Below are 21,431 nucleotides of genomic sequence, written 5' to 3'. Positions count from 1 at the left end.
CTGCTTGAGCCGTGAAGAAAGCCAGTTCGATGCAGTCACACACTGGCCGGTGAATCTTGTGTTGGAACTTCACATCCTCAGCTAACCTCGAGTACTAGATCAGGCTCACTAGGCTCGAGGTCCAGACGTCGACGGTTGTGAATTGAGCAAGGAGAGCAGATTCGTTCATTTCCAGCCGTATCCGGCTTTCCCCCTTTTTTTCTCCAAGTCGAATGACGCGGCAACCAGATAGGTATCATTCCCTCTAGAAGGGATACTTGTCAGTTATTACGAGAACGAGTACTGGGGTTGAGGACGATGGCTACTGAGACTTATGAATTGCCAAGGTTGGCTCAAACGCTCACGAAGTACCCCTTCCCCGTTAACGTGGCTCTCCAGGCCGGGCGATGTGGTAATTTTAGTTATGGGATTGACAGGGTCAGGGCAGTCGAGGTTCATAAATCAATTCCAGTTTGATCGATCTGTCAAGAGGACCTCACCTCTAAACTCACGTAAGTGCATGATGTTGTGTGTAGTTGCTGATTGCAAAGAAAACTGATCAATGTTGCAGGGACAGAGAGAGTGAAGACCTATAAATGTTGGGATCCTGAATTCGAGACTTTCTGGATCATCGACACTCCGGGCTTCACCAAAGCGTTGCACTCTGATGTCGAAATCCTCCGCGATATTGCTGGCTGGTTGAAACGCGCCTGCCTCGAGGGAATCCAAGTAACCGGTATTTTGTACCTCAATTCCAGCCCCCGCGGTATATCGAGGCCAAAGAGAATCGATGATCTGTACTTGCTCATCGAGCTCTGTGGAGAACAGGCACTGCGAAGGGTTATTCTTGTGACCAATTTCCGGGACAAGGTGGATGCAACGGGGGAGGACACGCGCCAGCAAGAACTTGAAGATTCCCAGCTATTCGAGTCCGTGTCCATAAACGGGTCCAGAATTTTCAGGCATACGAACGGGACGGCAACAGCTAGGCAGATTGTCCGACATCTTCTTAGCATTAGGACGGGGCATGAACCAGGCACATATCTCCAGATTCAAAAGGAAATGGTTGATGAAGGGAAGGAACTTGACCAGACAAGAGCCGGACAATCGATGGTGGTTAGTCTCGCATTGCTGCGCGAGGTGTCTGCGGAATTTCGTCGCAAACTTAAAGTGGAGTTACAGAGTTCTTTAGCCAATTCGCGTCGCGAACTATCTCACCACCGACATCAAAAACTGGAGGTTGAGCAAGTATTGGATGCTGCTTTGCCGGGTGACTCCCCACACCTGAAACAGATGGCAGTGCATTCAGACTCTGGATATGGGACTGGCGGTGACTTCGATGAAGATGGGCAAACGCGTAAAGAGGCCCTTGATTCCGACAGAGGACGCGAGAACACCATCTCTTTGCGGGCCCCCAGCCATTTCAGTACCGATGCAGATGTCCGTATCAGCCGGGGAAGCAATTATCTGGAAAGCACGGCTGTTGACCCGGATATATTACAGCGAATGACCCCGAATGACGAAGACATAGGCTCGCGCATAGGGGTTACCAAATTGCCTCCAGTCCTCACAGCAGAGAAACACCTCGAAGCATGTTTGTTGAGCAACGACGAACTCCTGACCGCATTCCGTCAAATTTCACAGCGGCCTAATGTTCAAGACCTTTGTGCTGATATCCGAGAGCATCTCAAATATTATCAAATCGATTTAAGAGCTCAGGCATGCACAAGGCTAGAGAATGCTAGTGCTAGCCTTCTCCGGGGTCATTGGTACAGAGAAAGAATAGCGAAGAGGATGGCCTGCAAATTAACCGGGTCGGCTGAAGACGAAGAGGAGGAGCAAGACGATGATGAAGGGGACGTGCGCACCAGGGAGTCCTTGCTTGACCTTGAAGAATGGATTCGCGGCAACCAGGGTTTTAGCGATCCCAACGAAGGCGGCGTTCTTCCGGCGGATATGCAGCAGGATACACCTGAAGACCGCCCCAACGACAGTCCCGACGATCTGCTTGAGGCTTTTAGCGAGCTGGATTATGTGAAGCGCATGGAGCACTTCATCTTCAGGGGCACTCCTTTTAAAAAACTACTCGAGCGAATTCAGATGCAGGCAGTCACTCCGCGTTATTACAGCCTGCGTCGCACTCTGATGACTCTACCAAAAGAGAGCATCAGCTTTTATTCCATTATTCAACAAAGTTGGCCCGACAAATTGAGGCTTCGCATCGCAAAAGCATCAAAAGTGGAATGGGATTGGTGGCCTCTGCCTCCGGCCCAGGAACCTCTTCCTACTGATCATTGCCGCATATCCTGGAAATGTGTAGGTTGCTCCCAATTGTTCCGTTCCAATTGCTGACAATTCACAGCATTGCGGGAGATCACATGCGACTGATGTTCCAAAGGCAGAAGCGGAGAAATTGTCGAAGCTCATTGACTTGCGGGTGTCACCGTTAAGTGATGATCACCTTTGCAAAGGCCGTGAAAAAGGGAGACGGAGCTGGCGCCAGTTTTTACGGCCCAGAAGTTCGACCTTTCTACCAGATGTGTCAGGGCCTGACCTCAGTTCAACCTCCTCAGCACGGAATCATGCGGCACAGGCTCAGACCTCGTCCACGACATCAATGAATCAAGCATCCAGCACAGGGAAGATTCCTGGCGCAAGTGGATCCTCGGCCCGAAATTCAACACCAACAATGCCCACCGGCCGAGATCGAAATGCAACTTTATTTGGTAACCGGCTACAGCAGCACGCAGTGCAGATTGGAGTTAGTAGTAACGACTTGCTCCTCGTGCTTGGAGTAAAAGGAAAGAAGCGATGTTTAGACATCAGCCAGATTGATTTCAAGAAGAATAGAATCGAGAATGATGGTCAACTCGTCGCTCAAATCACAAATGCATATCAGTCCAAGCGTGGTTGGTTGAGACTATGGTTTTCAGTGTATCAATTCAGGTTCTGCAGTTTCAGAAAGGTTTTTGCTTCCCAACCCGTTCTGAAGTAGTTTACTCACGGACACTCTCATAGTTTCTCAAATACCGCGCCGAAAGGATCAGCTCAATTCAGGACGGTGTTCCGGAACATAATCCGGATTACGAATATAAGAGCGGCTCCCAAACGCCGCCCATCGAGAGGCCGCCGATTTCGCAGGAGGAATTCGAGGATTCTTTATATCCGTGTGCCACACCTTGCCACCTTTGGTTCTGGCCCTGGCACGAATGTATAGGACCCTTGACCCAGCAAAGAATGTACGAGAGGTTGCCGAAAAAGAGGAATTTTTGGGACGTAAAGGGAGCTACCTACAGCGAAGCTTGGGGCCTCGAGTCACGGTACAAGGCATCCTTTGTCCACATGCTTGCTTATCATCTCCTGATGGTAGTCGGCCCTTTCGGCTTCTGGGGATGGTGGCAGAGCAGACACCCGGATGATATGCAAGGCGCTGCCGTTCCACTGACAATTGTGCTTGCGCTAATGTCAATGTTCTGGTCATCTATTGGTCTCTTGCGGTTACCGGAAGAAGGAACATACCAGGGGCCTCCCACGATGAGCTATGTGCAGAGCAATTTAGTTCTGCAAAGGCCGTCTGTATAGAACAGTCCGCTGGGGGTGTAGAGCCTTATAGATGGTAGCTGAAGTGGGAACATCTCCCGACCAGAAGAAGCTGATCGTAAGCCACAGAATCTGTAAACCAGCCTAGGCTTTTGCTTCCTGGTGTCCAATCTGTTTTTATTCCTTCTGCTTCCCATTTCACACGTGTGCCTCTCGAAACTCTTAGAGCCGTTCGACGGAGGGCCGGACCTTTGCGGCGTCAATATTCGGGCCGTTTGGTGCCTGTTCCCTCTTAATATACTCAATGCTATCATAGACGCCGCCCCAAAGTTCCCCAAAGAGCATATGTTGTTGTGGTGGACAAGAGCTTCTACTCTGTACAATGGCCGATGCCGAGGGCAGCAGACTGAGCTATGGAAGATGCTACAACGTGTCTATGCTTCACCGTTCTTTATCGATAAGCCTTTCTCGCCTGCGCCCGGGAAATTTTTGTGTCGCAACAGTGCGAGCGGCTCGGCGGTCCACCAAGTTTTTGTGGGCTCTTCGTCTCATACTTGGGAGCGTATTTGGCACGCATATCTAGTCTCGGTGCAAGAGTTCACCATGTTGCGCGAAATGTAAGTTCCTGAGAGCTACCGCTAAACGAAGCAGACTGACAATTCACAGAAAACCGCGAAATGCTCGGACGGCTCGCATCGTCAAGGCACGCGAGCCTCAACAGGTGGAATCCAGGAAACGGGTCTTACTCCTGCATGGGACGAAATGCCCGCAGCCTCTCTCCAACGTGCTGAAGACTGTGCATACGCTGACCAAACCGGATTCTGTCATGCTCACCAAGAAGAACGACAACATCCACCCCTTCGAGAACCCCGAGTCCCTAGAATTTCTGGCAGGGAAGAACGAATGTGGGGTGGTGGTCTTTGGCACTCATTCCAAAAAGAGACCGAACAATGTCACAGTCCTGCGGATATACGACGGCAAACTTCTCGATATGGTTGAGCTGCTGCTTCTTGTGCCTGCGGACGAGCCACAGTCAGACCTAAAATTGCAGATTGGAGTCGGAATGAAGCCTTTGATCCTGTTCGCGGGATCGCAGTGGGATGACACCTCTTCATCGGCGCAGGCTACACTCTACCAATCCCTCAGGTCTATAATGCTGGATCTGTTTCAGGGTGAAGAGATATCTTCAATTGACGTGGCAGGTCTACAGTATCTCCTGATGATCGCCACCGGTGAAAATTCCAGTTCCTCGGGAGACTTGAACGACCCGGCGAACAAGCCCGTCCTTCACCTCAGATGGTATCGGATACGAACTATGAGATCCAACAGCCCCAAAATCCCACGGGTCGAGCTTGAGCCAATTGGACACAGCTTCGATTTCCGAGTTGATCGATTCCGTGAAGCGGATGCGGCCGTGATGAGGGATGCTTTAAAACATGGCCGTCGGCCAAATGAACAACGGACAAAGAAGAATATTGAGACAGATCTGGTGGGTGACAAGATTGGCCGCGTGCATCTTGGAAAACAGGATCTCTCAAATCTGCAGACACGGAAAATGAAAGGGCTGAAAAGAAACCGTGGCGAGCTCGACGATGATGAAGAAGAGATGGCGGACTTGGATAAAGAGCAAGATATCATCAGTCAAGACGAAGACATGGAGAACGGCGGCATGGACGTGGACGATACGTCGGAAGAAGGCAGCACTGGTCTAGGCAGCGGGGATGAGATTAGTATCGGAGAGGATGACGACGAGGAAATGGACGATGCGGACGACGACGACAATGAGAAACCGAAACGACGGCGGATCTCTTGATGTGGAGTTGGACTCGAGGACTTGACATCTCAAAGCCACAGAAAGATATCAGTCCTTCACAACCAATCCTTCAGAGTCACTGTAGATGGCTCATGACTGCGGAGTGCTGACAGCAAAACCGGGACTCGCCTCGTTTCAGCTACCACATATGCTCGAGGGAGAACATCACATATCAAATCTAGTGAGGGTGATGTTTAAGCTTGTGTCTGTCAAGCCTCTTTATGCGATATGCATGCGGAGCAAAGATCTTTGGCGTCGTTCTTGCTCCAACAACCGAACAGGGCAGAATATGAATGCCCGCCCTTAATGGAGTGTCTATTGTGCAGGCAGGGCATGCTGGTTGTGAGAGGATAGGGGTTTAGACATCTAGCTGGAGCTGTAGGGGGATTTCTGTCAGGGAAGATTTGGCCTCGCTGGTATGGAGATAGTCTATTGTCACGGTGGGCGAGATTTGGCCGTGGACGTTGTTTTGATATTACTACCGAGTACTTTACGAAGGTTGTCGGGAAATGGCATCGGGGCAGCCACACGGCGAAATCCAAAATCAAGACAGCCGAGGCTCAGCGCGGCGGTTGAACAAATAGTCGGACTGTGTGGGGAGTGACTTGCCCAACTTGCCCTTCGCTGACCCGCCCGCGGTTCACATGCACCGATCAATTGAATACTAAGAAGATGATGTCGTCGTATTCCTCGTTCGCCGAGGACTCTCAAGACTCTCTCTGTGCCTCTTATTGCCCCCTGCTCTCTTGACCTGGTACCCAATTGAGCCAGAATTGACACATGCCAATTGCTCACTTCCAGCCACGCTGCTCAGTGCTCAATGCCCATGACCTTGGCTGCCATCGCCTCGCCCGCTGTATTCTAACCCTCCCTTGACCTCGTCCCTCCCTACCGCCCTGGCGCTGCTTTGCTATACCGAGAGAACATTCGCCTTCCTTCAGCAAACGGTTGTCGTCGAGGGTGCAGGATGGATGCGCTGAAGGTCGGTCTTGGATGCGCTACCACTTCTACCAAGTCTCAACTGACATCCACCAGGAAACGGTCGAGTCCATCATCCTCAACCCCGACCTCGCTCCTCTTCTGGCCATCGTCAAAGCCGCCCGTAATGGCGCCGTCTACGGTGCCAAAGTCCGATTCCCTCATGCTCTGGTCATGGTCTTCCTGTTTCGCTCAGGCACGATCCGAGAAAAGATCCGGCTTGTTTTAAGGGCAACGAGACAACATGCGCGAAACCTCGCATTCTTCGCAACCGTGTACAAGTCGTCCATGTTAATATTAAGGCTGCTGAACCCCATGAATCCGGGAAAAGAGGGACCGTATGACACCTTTTTTGCGGGCCTCCTCGGTGGCTATGTTGTCTTTGGACGAGGGAAACAGGGCAGGTAAGGATTGCAACTGCAATAGCAGGAGGCTGGCAGGCTTTGGCAGGCTAAACTTTTGTCTCTCTCCGCATAGTGTCAACCAACAAATCGTCATCTACGTCTTTGCTCGAGTAATTCTCGCCCTCGCGAGGCTCAGCATTGAACCACCAAGCGCCACGAGTGCCACTCCCACCCCGACACTCTGGACTCAAAGATTATCGCCGGAGCTAAAGGCAAAGATTCAGAACAATGCCTGGCCCGTGTTCGCTAGTTTGAGCTGGGCCTTTGTCATGTACATCTTCAGATGGCAGCCCGAGAGCATTCAGCCAAGCTTGAGGAGCAGCATGAAGTACATGTACGTTTTTTTTTAAATGGATTATCCTTGCTCCATCCGGGATGATTGCTAACATGGCTCGCCAGATATGTCAACTCGGACTATTGGGATAACTTCAGAAACTTTCTAATTCACAACACTTAGAAAGAAAAACCAGGAAAATGTCAGGATGATTTAGTTGCATTGCAGACGGCGTCTTGATAATTTTGGCATTGATGGTCTAATGCATCCACGAAAGTTCAAGTGTGATACTAGAGGAGGATGTTCAATGTCCTACCTACTTGGAAACGGCCGGCTCCTTTGTCTGGAAGGGGTTGTAAGACTGCCTGGGCAGTAGAATGCTATGTTTAGAGGTATGTGTTTTTGGGCATGAAGAGAACGAACCGAACATTCTCAAGGGCCGCTTGACATATCAGGCTCCTGGGAAAGAAGCATCTGGTCATTTGACCATGGTTGCGGCTGTCCTGTCTCTAGGACAGACCAAAGCCCTTCCAATTACCTACACACTTGGGCTCACAATCGACCATAGCGTGCCCTCTTTTCATTGTGTTCCTCCTTCTCAACTTTATCTCGGCAGCCGTTTCTGTTTTGTTTTGCTTTCACGGAGGCGCGGACTATCTCTCTCTCTGAACAAGAAAGTCCGTCTCCCTCATTACATCAGGTTCACGGGAAGCGCCTAACCGAGCTGGGTCTCTCTTGGCTGGGCAATGCTATGGCCCAACTCTACCATGACTCAGGCTCTACGGGGAACCACGTAAGATTCTCAGCCTGATCGCAAAGGTTTCCCTCTGAGCCTCTCTTCGCTACGCAGTGATTGATATTGATATTAATACCCACTACCTGAGGATGCCGAGGCCGAGGCCAGAAAGAACCGCCCCGCTCACCTTTAGTCAACCACTGCCAGTAATACAGACAACAGAGCGGCCCGATGCTCCCCCCACGGGCAGGCAAGAACCCTTGGAGCTAGAGCTGGTGCACCACCATGCATCCTTCTCCTCCTCGTCGTCGTCGTTCTTGTTATATACATACCTATACTCCATGGTTTGGAGACACATGGAATCACAGCCAAGCATTAAGTTATCATCCAATTCAGTTCACCTCCTGCGGTGATCCTGACAACTTTAGACATACACTCCTGTATCCCAGGCGTTGTACTCGATGCCGCCCGATCCGCCCGGCCCACTGTCCCATCCATACATGGGCATTCCCCCGCCCAGTGTCGCGTCGAAGAAATAGCCAGCATTGTAGGCTTCCGCGGCGCTGAGGTTGGGGGAGGCAAATGAGGGGGGCATTGTGTACGGAGTCTGGCCCTGAGGCTGAGGTTGAGGGAGAGGTTCAATTTGGTGGTCCGACTGTAGTTGTGCTTGTCGTGACTGGACTTCTGTTCGTGGCGTGGGTATCGGCGTGCCGAATAGCTCGTCGTAAAACTCATCCACTGGTGAGTCAACCCATGATGTCGTCGTGGTGCTGGTCGTCTTGAGCTGAACCCTCGAGCAGTGGGCTAGAGAACTGCTTCGTGAGTTGGACATCGGCGTCAGCGGTGAGGGCGGTTGTGGAAAGTATGTCGACTGTACTGGTACTTCATCTGTGTCGAGTGCGGAAGCTGCTTGTCCACACGCGGTCGAGGTCCGGCTCATGGTCGTCGCCGTGGCTGATTTTGGCGACTGACCAAAGCAACTCCGCTGCTCAGGGAGGCCTGGGACAGGTGCGTGGCTGGTCGATTCCCTTCCCATTGCTGCTCGAACCGGTCTTTTGGGCTTCGGCGCAATAGTTGGCGCAAACGCTTTGATGGGCCCTACAGGCGAGACAGGTTCCAATCTGTTCTTGGTTGAGCATGAGTCGAGGTTGTAGTGGTTGGCATCTTCATCATGGTCAAGTACTCCTACTCGTTCAAGGATGCTGTGTACGCTGGGACTGCCGTTGACCTCCTCGATGGGAGCGCCGTCCCATCTCTGACCTCGGACAAGCCGCTTGTACAATTCCACCACACCTGCCGTTAAGGCCTCCTGATGTTGAAGGAGGAGATTGGTGTATCTTGAGGCGATTAGCAAGAGAACTTTGACACGTTCCTGAGATCTGAGGGCCGTCCAGGAAATTGCAACTGCTCACCGTTGGTTCGTGCTGGAGGATTCGGTCTTCCTTCGGATCTTATACGAACAGGGCGCTTTGTCTAAATCGCACCTCCGGCAAGGCTTCTCACCATCGCACTGTCCATCGAGACGGTCTTGTCAGTCCAATTCCCATTGGTTTCCGCCTTCGACGACACAGATGGCATCAAGAACACGAATCCAACTTACTTTTGCCTTCTTGACACGACATCTTTCACAAGCCCGCGAGACTCGCGGACGCGACTTGACAGTCTGTTGGTCCATGTTCATGTTGCTACTGGTGACAAAGCCTCGCAGTTAAGGAGGATTGATGGATTGATTATTGTATTGCTGGAACACCTTTTCCGAGCATTAAGACGCCGCAGCGCAATCCGATGCTAAGTACTTTGATGATACTTTGGATCTAAGGATGGTTTAGGCATCGCCTTCACATCTTGGACTCTTGCGCAAGTTGGTACGTGGAGGCCCAACCAAACCACTGCATTGCCGGCCGGTTTTAATGACGGTGAGAAACAAGAAAGGCCACCAAATCCGTCGTCTTAAGTATTTATCAATCATGTGAAAATGGACAGACATTCCCGGGGGAGGGCCAGATAATGTGGCAAGGCATGCTCGGGAATTGGAGAAGAACGAATCGCTGTCTCGTAAAGCTGGTGCCGTGGGACCCGACTTTGCAAATCAACACGGAGACTTGGGTAGGGTTTTGTGGACTGCCCACAAACTATCCGCCGTGGATCTCCTCTTATCGGCATCGCTCAAAAGTATGTGGAGGAAACTGAGGTACGGTGGGAATATAGATTAGGAATCGTCTGATGTTTTATGACCCCATGTAGCAATCAGATGTCGAGGCTACAAGCAAGGGAGAGACGTTGTAACTCAAAACATTGGAGTATTAGTGGCCGCTCGCTGGCTAACTTTTCGAAGAACAAGGGAAGCTTTCTTCAGATCAGAGATATCCAAGGCAGGGAATCAACTGCGATTGGACGGCCATGATGTGCCGTCTTCGGGGAAAATTCCTGGTCAGGGCGGGTTTGAAGCCAAGGTGTATGCAAGTGTGGACTGATCATAACACAAGCACCAAACACGGACCTTGTCAGCAAGTACTTGTACTTGTTGGTGATGCTGATGTGTACTGTATCCATGTACTCTCGGGTTAGAAAGGCCACCCCTGGAAGGTGCTCGCGGCTGTGTGAACCCTTCTCTTTCGATCAATGCGCTTTGCAATCTCATCCCAGCCATTGGCAATCATCTCGAGAGTCCCCGCATCGGCTTAACGGGTGACCGTTGAAGGGATATCATTCCGCTTCCTCGCCCGCATATCATTTGCGCACATGAGGAGACACTACCTGATAGAAAGGCTTCGTTCGGCAATGAATGCTGCGCACGGCGGCTGAAAGGTAATTGCGGCTCATGTTGAACATCGTAGCCGCCAGATACGCGATCAAGCCATTAACTCGGAGAGTAGGGCTCCGATGTAGATGCAACCCCGAAAATTGAAGGTGTATTGAGGGCGTTCCCAAGGTAGAGGTCAATCGCAAGGGAAAGTTGAGGAAGACAGAAGTGACAAGATCTGAAAGGCTTTGTTTCGTCTGGCAGAAAAATCTGGTCAAATTGGTCAATGACTCAAGGTGACATCAAGACAATTTTTCTGTCAGACACAGAATTTCGAAACATCGCACGCCTAAAGGTGGGAAATTCTTCCCTCGATCTGCACTCGTCTTCTTACCTTTTCAATACAAACATCAGCAACCATCGTGAGTGCACGTTCGTACAAGCCCGACCTCCCTAGAGATTAGACACGGAGTATTATTCTGAAGCGCGTGGAAATTGTATCCTCGAGGTATAGCGTTATGTGAGTTATATCAGTACCCTCAGTGCAGGGAGCGCGGACGATGTTGGAGCTCCGCGGGTGTGCGACTCATTGCCATCCACCAGCCTTGCTGTGTCCCAATGGAGGTCATTCATGAGAAGCAGAAGTGTGACGTCGTCCACGGCCACGGCTACACTATGGATCTGTCTAGGTATGCTTATCTAACATACATGTCGGCTGACAAACTGGACCCTTTTCGGTTCAAGCAATGGGAATCTCTGAAGCGGGCGATGTGCCAGCAAAGGAATCACCTAGGGTCCGAATCAGTACAGGGTTCATCCGCACTCTGCCGACTATGCTAGGTCTTTTCAGGCAAATTGCCGCATGGCTGACCCGACGCTCTCGGAGAGCTGACACCCCTCTACATACTCGCCGCATAATGACCGGAAAACCTCCTCAGCATTGGTGACTACCAGAAAATGTGGCCAACGCAGATCGGGTAAACAGCAGGTTTGGTAATACAACCCTTCTGGGTGGTGGCTGGCATTCAGTTTCTGCGCACGGGACCCGAGCTGCCTGGTGGATCTAAGTCGACAGATGTGGTTCAGTTCATCATGATCTGGTAGCCTTTGATGTTGTGCTGACCCTGGTGGAATAACATGATATCACAATGATCAGCTTTACATGCCGAGGCAGGCGGTTGCAGGCTTCGTGCAATCAGCCTCGTCGCCCCGGGTTTCCAGGGCACCTCCAAAGACCGATCCGTCTTTGCAATTCAACCCGGAAGAGACCGGGTTGCAAACTTGAAAAGGTTATGCACTCGCAATGGTGACTTGAGTTACCCGAGCTGCTAAGCGGTCAAGACTCGCAGTTTCCTGTCAGTTGTCACGACCAGAATCAGCACAGACATTGTTGTCTTGGGAAGGACGAAGTATTTGCTATTGCCAATACTATCCGATATTCAACAAGATCCAACATGAGGCTAGTTGCCTGGTACATGGGGGGTATTCAATCATTCTCATCACGGCATCGTGTCTTAACTGAACGCTGCAGTGTTCTTCCAAAGCAACTCCGGTAAATCCAATGCAAAACAATACTGTCAAATGGTGACTAGGATCTGTTCAAATTGCCGCCAATCAAAACAAGCCAAATATCAGAGTTCCAGCTCTTTATTGCCTTATTCTCCAGCTTGGCTCGTGTTTATACACCCTCCAATCTCAACTCCTTCGCGATGACATCTGCCCAATGGTCAATCTCGTCCCAGTTGCGGTAATCGCCCCAGCGTCCACCGACGCAACTCCAGAGACATCGGATGGGGGCGGGTGTGTCTGAGCCGTCGTCCTTACCCGCGAACAAATGGTGATCCCGGACCTTGGGCAGCTTCCTCATGACGATCTCCTCGATGTGGCGGGACTCGTGGCGCACGGCTCGGTCTCGGATCCATTTCGAGCCGGTCACGGCAGAGGCCATGCCGACGCTGAAGGTCCAGGTGGGCTTCATCTGGAGGCCCATGGCTTCGACGTCGAGGAACTTCTGCGCGTCCAGCAGCCACCTTTGGCCGTGCACGGCACTGCCCAGGATCACGGCGCTGTAGTTCTCGACGCTGTACACATGGTCGACGGACCGACAGTCGACGGCAAAGCCGTCAGCGTGGAGGCGTGAGGCGATCCGCTCGGCGACCTCTCGCGTCGAGCCGTGACACGTTGCGTAGGTGATCAAGACAGGCATTGGGTGGACGGAGACCGCCGGTGGTTGATGGTCTCTGTCTGGTGGTCAACTTCCCAACGAGGCGTGTTTGGTAATTTTGAAAATAGAAGTGTAGTAGTATAGTAGTATAGTAGTGTAGCTGTTAGCTAGACTTAGATGCTATGTCCACCTCTTTCCTTTGGAGTCAAAGATGTTATTCTTTGTGGAAGGTGGGCGGTTTGTGGTTGTATATATGCGGGCTAAGGGTGTAGGAGGTATGTAAGCATGCGAGTGTATCTCGGGGTAAGGCTGAGAGATTTCCAATTGCTGGCTTGTTTGCCTGCAATGAGTTGGATGGATCAATTGATTGGTATTCGTTCAATGACGAAGAAGGGGGAAGGAAATGTGGGAACGAAAATGTGAACGGATCACAGCGGTGGATGTCTTCCTTTTCTGTTCTCTGTTTCTCTCTTCGAAAAAAGCACGCGAGCAGAAAAAGAGCGATGAGATGATACTGATGATGATGATGGCGATGATGATGATATTTCAGTCCCGCTCTGCCCGTTCTCCACAGAACTCACACCCACACGCACGGACAGACAACATTCAGAGGCAGATGGTGTGGTGCAGTGGTTGACCCCCTGTTCCCCTTTCGGGCTTTTTCCCCAATCTTACGCACTTCTGACTACGACTCCAGAGTTCCATATGGCTCTGTGGTCATCACCGCACCTTGCCTGTGTCTCTCTGCCAATCGACGCGCCTGCCATGCCCTGCTATGCCTTTCCCGTGACCGGAGGTCTGGTCTAGGGGAACTCTGTGCCCCGGCATCATTCGACATGACATAACATGACAGCGGAAGAGAGGGGGTAAACGAGACCAGGGGAAGGCTGGCATGGCGATAACAGCGTTTCCGGATTCGCCTTACCGCAACCGCAGCCGCAAACGCTACCGCACAAGTTGGTCCCCTTCGTCTGGTTGCTTTCTTTTCTCGGGATCTGACAACTGAATTTCCTCCGAGTTCACCATGAGCACAAATCTCCTACGTTCTAGCCAGCGAATTGTTCTGCTAGATCACGCAGGGTCTCTCCCGCGGAATCCGGAGCGGTCCTCTGCCAAAGCATATGTTCCGTGTGCGTGCGAAAGAAGTCTCCGAGCTCCGAGGATCCAACGATGACGGGCTGAGGCCGGTGAGGCTAATGGCCTAGTGGTCCGGGGGTCCCAAGGTAATCGATCATTCGTTTGACTGGGTACATTTCTGAATTTCATCTTGTTCCATATCCTTCCCTTCTTTCCTAAAGAGCCAGTACTGAATTGATTGATGATTTACTTGTTAGTGGCAAGGCTGGTCTGGTTGGCCCGACAATTTCAATCTTTTCACATATTAATAACCAGCAGATCTCGATCCTCCCCGCTTCTGAGCTGCGCGCCTGATCCCGGCTGCCTCCGGGATGATGTATTGGATTTGCAGCTACTACCACTTGAAAACGGTATGTACTTGTTACTTGGACTCCAGCAAGAAGGTGGGATTTGGTTAGGTTAGGTTCCATCAAGAAGAGGGGAAAGTCTGGGGTACATGTGGACATACTCTGGCTGTGCCTTCTCAGGCATGGGACAAGAGGGATGGACAAGTACATGTGTTTGAGTGAGAGTGTTCTATGCAATAACGTGGAAGACCCGGACCCGAACCAGCTTTCCTCCCCCACTTATCCACTTACTCTTTCGCTACAGATATATACTTGGTATACACACAGGTACATATATAACAAGTGAAAGCTGCTTCATGTCCCTGTACTCAGTACTCCAGAGTACAACACAATGAGCAGACGGGCCGAAAGTAGAAGTCCCTTGCTACTATTACCTGTACCAAGTAAGTACAGGCGTGAAACCATCACCCTTCTCATGGATCCTTCAATATCACGTGCAGGTTCCCCTTCCTTAAAGTAAGGCTTTGGGCCGGTGCTAGTTCGGATCGCCTTGCCACGCATCGCCTCGCCTCGGCGAACAACCAGCTAACTAACCTTGCCCTGCGGTTGCGCGGGTTTTGTCCTCATCCTCTGGCCCGAAAACCCGTCATCCTCTCAAATCACCTCCACTCTTTCAGTCGGTCGTTCAATCATTCAGTTGCTCGGTCACTTGCCCAGCTTACAAGTAGTTCTAGCCCTTTTCGTGCAATATGGCCGTCTATTGTTGGTAAATATTTCTTTCCCTTGACCGGCCGAGAATGGCCAGGCAGTGGCTGGTGTAAGCAGGGAGGGAGATGCCGCTAACGGACAACCCAGTGACGACAGACAGACCAGCCAGGTAGATACGAGTAACCACCAGCCAAGAACAACCAGGCAAACAACTAGGGCAAAACAAGGCCAGGCAGGCTTGATACCCTCGACCCGGGACCTCTACCTAATCCTAATCCCCGCACGCCCTCTTCGCCTGAACGAAACTTCGGCGATCAGATTCAGCCACTCTGTTTCGCGAGAATCCGGGACACTGGCATATCCTCGTGCAATGGAAAAACAAAAGGCGCAAAGGGCGCAAGTGGACTCATGCCCATTGCTCATCTTCTTCTCAGTCTCGTGCCTGTTCCCCATCCCTTTCTCATGTCCCCGTTTCCCCCCTAGGACGTGCCGGTCGGCTTACCTATTCTGAGTGATCTTGTGGTCTTTAGATTTTTGGGGTGCTCTGGTTTCATGTGCTTGGTCTGTATTTTGGAGTATTCTTTTGGGTTGATCATCGCTCGGGAATGAATCCTAATTTGGGATTTGTCTCCCGTAGCGCGAGCAACCTGTTATGGTGCTCAACTTGGTAAGGTCTGTACTTGTATGTATGTACACGTGCCCCTTTATTCCTCTCGAAGCCAGGCTGCGAGGCTGCAAGACTCAAGACTCGATCGACGGCCGGCACTTCGCGAGGCTCAGCCTTTCAGTGCCCCCTTTCTTCAAAACGGGCGGACCAGGTTTCTCACAAGACCGCAAACAAAACAATTCATGTTCGCGTCCGGCCGACCAGCCATTCTGGCTAAAACTCTCCTCAAACTGACTGCAGCATGCAAGTAGGAACTAACTCATGAACAAGATATCCGACCCGATCGTAAAGCTGCCTACCCAAAACGCCCAATTTCCGGCCCTCGTCCCAAAAATGCGGTCGTCATGTACCGAGTATGTATCGTGACTTGTAAGTGGCGGTTGTTTATAAAGCCAGGAAGTCCGTCAGGTCGGCGTCTTTGTCCTGCCGACACGAAGAGAACATGTCAGCATCGACTTCCTCTTTCATCTTTTCTTTCAACGTCTTCTGGTGACGTATGATTGAAGGTGATGGATCCAACCCACGGCGGCGGTGACGATGAACAATGAGAGAGTAGTCCTGAAAAAAACGAACTCACATCGCTCACAGGCATCTCAAAAGTCGCACCTCTCAATCCAAGGGACGGGCCGGAAGGGAAGAGGTTCTGTTCGGTAGGAGGAGATATTGCTTACCCAGCAATATATCAGAAAGGCGGCCTCGGAGGTCAGTGCCCCGAGCGCGAGGTAGCTGGTCACGTCGCGGATGGCCTCGGGCACCGTCGACCAGTGGTTCTGAGCCGCCGTGGAGGCCTTGGACAGGATCCTCTGCGACGCCCGGTGCGGGAGGATGTGTTGGTGGTGGAAGTGCAAGGGGTTCGCCGCTGCCCTCAGGCCGCTGCTCGGGGTGGCAGCAGAGGAAAATGTGCGAATTGTCTGGGCCAGTCGGCTGACAGGGATGCGCATGGGAGGCATGATGTGGTGCTGCTAGCTGGTGGGAGTTGTTGGTGGTAAGTTCGCTGTTGTAGAGCGTATAGATGTTGTGATAGGTATGTATATGCTAGTGGTGGGTAAACGTTCAAGCGAGGCTCGATGACCTTTTTTGTATCTTCTGGGGAGCGTGGAGGTGGTGTCAAGATTCGTCAGGATCACTACAAGCTAATAGCCCGCTTGTCTAGTAGTCCTTTTGGTTATCACTTCTTGGTTTGTGTGCTGGTGTCTGTTTGTATGTGCAAGGCTTGCCACCCCATCGCGGAACGACACAGCTTATATCTTGGGAACGGGCGTGAGGATGGCAATTCTAGAACACGGGGTCGAGGATCTTCGAACTAACATGTCACAAAAGTTGTTGCAAGACATGTTTGGCAGTTCCGTGGACCGTCACGCTACGCCATCGAAATGAATGCCGGGTGTGTCGTCTGCCTCCATCAGCTGACTGACTGAGTAGGAGATGCAGGCCCAGCACTGCTCCGTTTTTGCCCCGAACTTACGGAGCTGCAGTACCTACGAAGAAGCAGGTGAAATGGCAGCCCAAGTGGACTGCGGAAACCGCCGACAGCGATAGACGGGCCCAATAATGATAGCCTAGACAAAAACGTCCCCGATACCTATCATACCACCTCCTTACTTTTCGCTTTCTCTGTAAGCCACTGTCATCACTCAACCCGTCCTGCGGGGAGAAATGTAATCCCCCTCTGTTTTCGTCTCACCTGCTTGATGGAGGGGTTCCTCGAGGTCCTTCGCCGTGTCTCGCCATCCCATTTGATGATCGAGGTGCATCATGGGAAATGACTTGCAGCTGAAAGCCTAGGCCCTTTCGAGGTTTCGAATTTGGCATACCCACACATTTTGCCGCGTCATGGAGAACCAGACGCTCAAAGCCTACCTTAGTCAGCGACACAGGAAATGTACTTTGGTACTTTGTAGGCCTCGGCTCTTTTCTCTAACACGCCTTAATATCTCGTATCTCAATACTGAATACTTTGTACACGTCAAACATATCCAGCTCAAGCTTGCTGTTCGACCGACCGCTCCCGCTGCCTCTGCAATCTACGCGCCATTCTTCGATACCCCAACCGGTAATGTGTCATGGAGTCTTCGAAGAATCGATCCCATGGATGGGTAGGGAGACAGGTCATAAGTATCGTGATCGCCAAGACGGCTAATGAGGCAACCCAAAACACCCAGAACAATGGCTGGCCCATTCCATACTCGGTTTGGATGCTCAGGATTCCTGTGACAACCGTAATGGGGAGGAATACGACTCCCAGTTTAGCCAGACTGCCGGCGTAGTGGCTGTCCCTGACCGCCATGAGGCTCGGTATATCTCCGATAGTCTCCTGGCAGATGGTGACATGTCTGTCAATCATTTTTGTGATGTGATCAAAATCTTCGCTGAGACCGTAATCCGCAATCACCTGCCGTTCCTTCCTGGTGGATCTTGAAGTGTTGTCGTTTCTCCAGTCTTTCTGCAAGGGGCTGTGATCTGGTGGCCCGAAGGGGCCGGGAAGCACCCGGGTCAGAACTTCATTTGCGGGCTCTGTCATGTTGACGGAATCAATAAAGTCCTGGACGTGCAAGATGTGTTTATATTGTCCTCTCAGGAGATGCTTCAGCTTGAGTGCATCATCTAAGTAGTGTTCCAGTGACCTCGTAGTGTTGCCTCTGAAGGCCGATTCTGCGAGATTAAGATTTTTCAGATCCCATATCCGTGCGTCTACCGATGCGTCCAGTGCCTGTAGAGTCAGCATACATTCACTCGCTGCGATGAATAGCGCATGGCGAGAGATATCGAACAAAAATCTGCGCGTCTTGCTTATGTCATTCTCATTTTCACGACTTGAATCATAGACCCGTGCAGGCATATTGTAGTGTGTTCGATCGGCCCTGCTCTTTTCCGCGGCGTCCGTCCAATAGTAGATGAGGTCGTCAGCTGGAGATGATTTCTTACTCCGGCGGCTTCGACCATCGCTTTTGAGCTTCTCTAGCCATGCCACACTAAAGTTCTCATCCCGATGATCTGGGTTACTCGGTCGTTCGGGTGGTAAAACGTCAACATATCCACCTTGGAAGCTCCACACATTGAACTGCTCTGGCGGGCCTCGTGGGCTGCGAAATCCAATGTTTCCTTTACGATCGATGATTTTGTGGAAGGTTGCCACACCCATGGACGATGGCCAGGTGTCGCGAAACTCACTATAAGGGTCCGAATATGAAGCTTCCATTTCAAGTCGGTGACTATGCTGTGCCGTCGCTCGACAATGTCGGGAGTGAGTTCGGCGACAATCCAAAACAGACGGATCAGTAAGCACCAAGACTAATGATGCTGTGTCAGTGACTTCACTTAAATACTACACATAGGCTGGTCAATAGAACCTACCTTTCCATTTCTTTTCCTTAATAGGTTGTACGTAGAATGAAAATTTCCGACGGACGAATGCGACATGGTCTAGAGCCGAGTCGATAAGGTGCGCACGACGGACGACACGATGGAACGTATCAACGAGACGGCGTACGTTTGAGGAACAACAAAAACGATCGCTCGTGCGCTTGTCGAGGTTGACAGGGTGGAAATAGTCGATGCTGTAGAATGACTTGATATGAGACACCGAGGGAAGATGCGGGCATCGGCCTGTATTTGTTCCAGGATCAAGAAATGCATCGCTGATGTGGTTTGCGAAGAACTTTGGTTCAACATCGAGCAGGAGTCCAAAGTCCTCAATGGTGTTGCGATCAAGATCTTCAACAATGAAGACACGCGCCAGAGCCTCTGCGGGAACAGGTTCATGAATTTGCTTGCGGACTTTGTGTCGAGGAACTGAGTGTGCTTGATTGGATTCACCGTCCGTTCTTATGTCAATATACCGAACGAACACATCATTTTGGTGATACGAGGAAGTTAAGAAGCTGAACAGAGGCGCCAAGTTGGGATAGCCTCCTTCAACGAGCCGTTGCACGTATTCAGTGTATGTTGCAGGACTGTGACTCTGATGACCACCCATTTTGACGTAAGGCCACACGGTGAACCAGGAAGTCTTGCGAGATGTCCACGGGCTTATATCAATGGCGTTGGAGGCCCCACGGGCAAGGGGTCGCAGCCATACTTGGTGGCTAAACCAGCTGAACTGCACCTGCGGGTCGAGCAGGATGCGTGCTTAATCGGGAATGGGGATCCTGTCGTTGAATCAGCAGATGCAAATAACCTACACGATAGCCTGAAATGAGGTGGTAGAGGGGGCAAGTTGCAACAGCTCGCAAGACAACATCAGCGATGTGTGCGAATCAGTCAGGTCAAACCCATGAGGAGGTACCAGAAAGCTGCATGAGATTGGACAGCTCTGAACATGCCCCGAGACTCGGGCTTGCCAGATGCATTGTGGCTTGAAAATCGAATGTCTAGATCCTGCAAGACATCAGTTAATACGATAGTGATGGGGCTCAAAGAAACAATGGCGGGCAAGGAAGAGCAAGGGGATGTCGTCGAGCTCGCTATAGCGCCCCTCCACCAGCATCTTACCAGCAAATAGGGGAAGGTTCTGGTGCACATAGTAGCGAGATCACGCCATCTGTCGCATGGAATGACGCCGATGAGGTGCGGTTGGTGGTGGCCAGATGTCCTGATACCGTGTTCTCCCTTTATCATCCTATTCTCATCCCATGCCATTCCTTTGGTAGGTTGATGATTCCCATCTCCAAGTCCGCAAGAACAGTCCTAATGGACAGCGGTGATCGCGTGGTACCGATGGCAGGAGCCGGGGGAACGGGCCTGAACCCACAATTGTAGCCCGAAGTCGGGCGCGATCCCTTTCTGGACTACATCATCAGACCCGTGTCCCGTATTTGGCATTCCCTAACAAGGCTATACGGAAACTAGCCATGGAAGAGCCTGGAAAGGGGAGGTGGAGATAAGTAAGTTGCTGTTGGAGGACGTGGAGCTCCATGGCGGACCGATCCTTAGCGAGTAAAGAATCCAAACCTATTCCTGCTACTGCTAATTGCTATTGCTATCACCATCCTTGGGGAAGCAAACATTATATCCCACTCAGCACATGGCGAGTCCAGAACTTCACACCTTTTCCGCGCACGCAGAGACAGCCGTTGGGGCGGCGGCATCTGTTTACGCCGCGCATGAACTAGGTAAGGCTTTTCACGACGAAGACAAGCACGATGTGTCGGATCACTATCTCAAGGCAGCAATCGGCGCTGCTGTGGCGGTTGGTGCCTTCTACCACCTCTCCAAAAAGGTAGAGGAATACAATGACAAGGGGCATCCTATTCATTCGGTAATACACCACCATGAACCCCCTCGTCATCGTCGCCACGGTGGACCACATCACCACCACCACCACCATAGTGATGACAACGACTTCGTTGGATATGAACGCTGGTCCTACGAAGAGCCTCCTCATGATCGAAATCGCCTGCTTGAGCAGGCCAATGAAGCATACCACGTAGGGAAAGAGCTACTGGGAGAGGAACGCGATCATGTTACCCAACTGTTTGCAGAGGCCATTGGTGCAGCTTCGGCTCTGAAGGATAAGTGGTTAGAGGAACTGAAGGAGCACAGAGAGCATCCCTGAATTTTGACTCCGTACGATGCGTCAAGCGATGGAATACTACGGGGCGTGAGATCTGAGAAGAAGAAGCGAAAAAAAAAGGGACTTTGACAGGTGGTTGCTCTGGATCATTTTGCGGCTGAAAGTTGATTGATTCGTGCATATATCATGCATCTCATCGCCCTAGTCGAATTCACCAGGGCAGCAAGGGACGAGATTGTATCAGAAACCAGGACCGGAGGGAAACATGGAGTTCAGGGGCCATCAGATGTGCATAACATGTTATGCCACTAATTACTATATTAGCCCGAAATGAGAAGAAGATGAGATGAACATCCTATCCCCTGCTCTGCGCGGAGCTTCGCGGTCTGTTTTGCTGTCCAACAACGCCTGCCCACAGAAAATGTCGCTGTCCCCACAGACATATGCACACTTGTAGAATCCCGCCTCCATTAGTGAGTGACTCAAGCC

General features: G+C 51.3%; 8 protein-coding genes across 8 annotated transcripts; 4 read left to right on the top strand and 4 right to left on the bottom strand.

Moving 5' to 3' along the window:
* Positions 1–297: 297 nt before the first annotated feature.
* Positions 298–3,561, top strand: Z519_11607 (uncharacterized protein; the record flags this gene model as incomplete). The annotated part of the gene is made up of 5 exons (XM_016769318.1): positions 298–326; positions 379–491; positions 551–2,295; positions 2,342–2,944; positions 2,998–3,561. The coding sequence occupies 5 exons, from the start codon at positions 298–300 to the stop codon at positions 3,559–3,561; spliced, it is 3,054 nt and encodes a 1,017-aa protein (XP_016614302.1).
* Positions 3,562–4,122: 561 nt separating this feature from the next.
* Positions 4,123–5,332, top strand: Z519_11606 (uncharacterized protein; the record flags this gene model as incomplete). The annotated part of the gene is made up of 2 exons (XM_016769317.1): positions 4,123–4,136; positions 4,186–5,332. 2 exons carry the CDS (start codon positions 4,123–4,125, stop codon positions 5,330–5,332), a joined length of 1,161 nt encoding a protein of 386 aa, XP_016614301.1.
* Positions 5,333–6,325: 993 nt separating this feature from the next.
* Positions 6,326–7,171, top strand: Z519_11605 (uncharacterized protein; the record flags this gene model as incomplete). Its single annotated transcript, XM_016769316.1, has 3 exons — positions 6,326–6,714; positions 6,788–7,048; positions 7,114–7,171. 3 exons carry the CDS (start codon positions 6,326–6,328, stop codon positions 7,169–7,171), a joined length of 708 nt encoding a protein of 235 aa, XP_016614300.1.
* A 977-nt stretch (positions 7,172–8,148) lies between these two features.
* Z519_11604 (uncharacterized protein) lies at positions 8,149–9,405 on the bottom strand (the record flags this gene model as incomplete). Its single annotated transcript, XM_016769315.1, has 3 exons — positions 8,149–9,061; positions 9,137–9,234; positions 9,325–9,405. 3 exons carry the CDS (start codon positions 9,403–9,405, stop codon positions 8,149–8,151), a joined length of 1,092 nt encoding a protein of 363 aa, XP_016614299.1.
* Positions 9,406–12,145: 2,740 nt separating this feature from the next.
* On the bottom strand, positions 12,146–12,673 carry Z519_11603 (uncharacterized protein; the record flags this gene model as incomplete). The annotated part of the gene is made up of 1 exon (XM_016769314.1): positions 12,146–12,673. One exon carries the CDS (start codon positions 12,671–12,673, stop codon positions 12,146–12,148), a length of 528 nt encoding a protein of 175 aa, XP_016614298.1.
* Positions 12,674–15,814: 3,141 nt separating this feature from the next.
* On the bottom strand, positions 15,815–16,380 carry Z519_11602 (uncharacterized protein; the record flags this gene model as incomplete). The annotated part of the gene is made up of 2 exons (XM_016769313.1): positions 15,815–15,853; positions 16,102–16,380. 2 exons carry the CDS (start codon positions 16,378–16,380, stop codon positions 15,815–15,817), a joined length of 318 nt encoding a protein of 105 aa, XP_016614297.1.
* Positions 16,381–17,411: 1,031 nt separating this feature from the next.
* On the bottom strand, positions 17,412–19,406 carry Z519_11601 (uncharacterized protein; the record flags this gene model as incomplete). The annotated part of the gene is made up of 2 exons (XM_016769312.1): positions 17,412–18,721; positions 18,785–19,406. 2 exons carry the CDS (start codon positions 19,404–19,406, stop codon positions 17,412–17,414), a joined length of 1,932 nt encoding a protein of 643 aa, XP_016614296.1.
* A 1,047-nt stretch (positions 19,407–20,453) lies between these two features.
* On the top strand, positions 20,454–20,984 carry Z519_11600 (uncharacterized protein; the record flags this gene model as incomplete). The annotated part of the gene is made up of 1 exon (XM_016769311.1): positions 20,454–20,984. One exon carries the CDS (start codon positions 20,454–20,456, stop codon positions 20,982–20,984), a length of 531 nt encoding a protein of 176 aa, XP_016614295.1.
* Between the last annotated feature and the right edge of the window lie 447 nt (positions 20,985–21,431).

Source organism: Cladophialophora bantiana (assembly GCF_000835475.1).
Source record: "Cladophialophora bantiana CBS 173.52 unplaced genomic scaffold supercont1.23, whole genome shotgun sequence".
Taxonomy (NCBI): Eukaryota; Fungi; Ascomycota; class Eurotiomycetes; order Chaetothyriales; family Herpotrichiellaceae; genus Cladophialophora; species Cladophialophora bantiana.
Note: the sequence above shows the minus strand (reverse complement) of the source record. Positions and strands in the feature narration are given on the sequence as shown.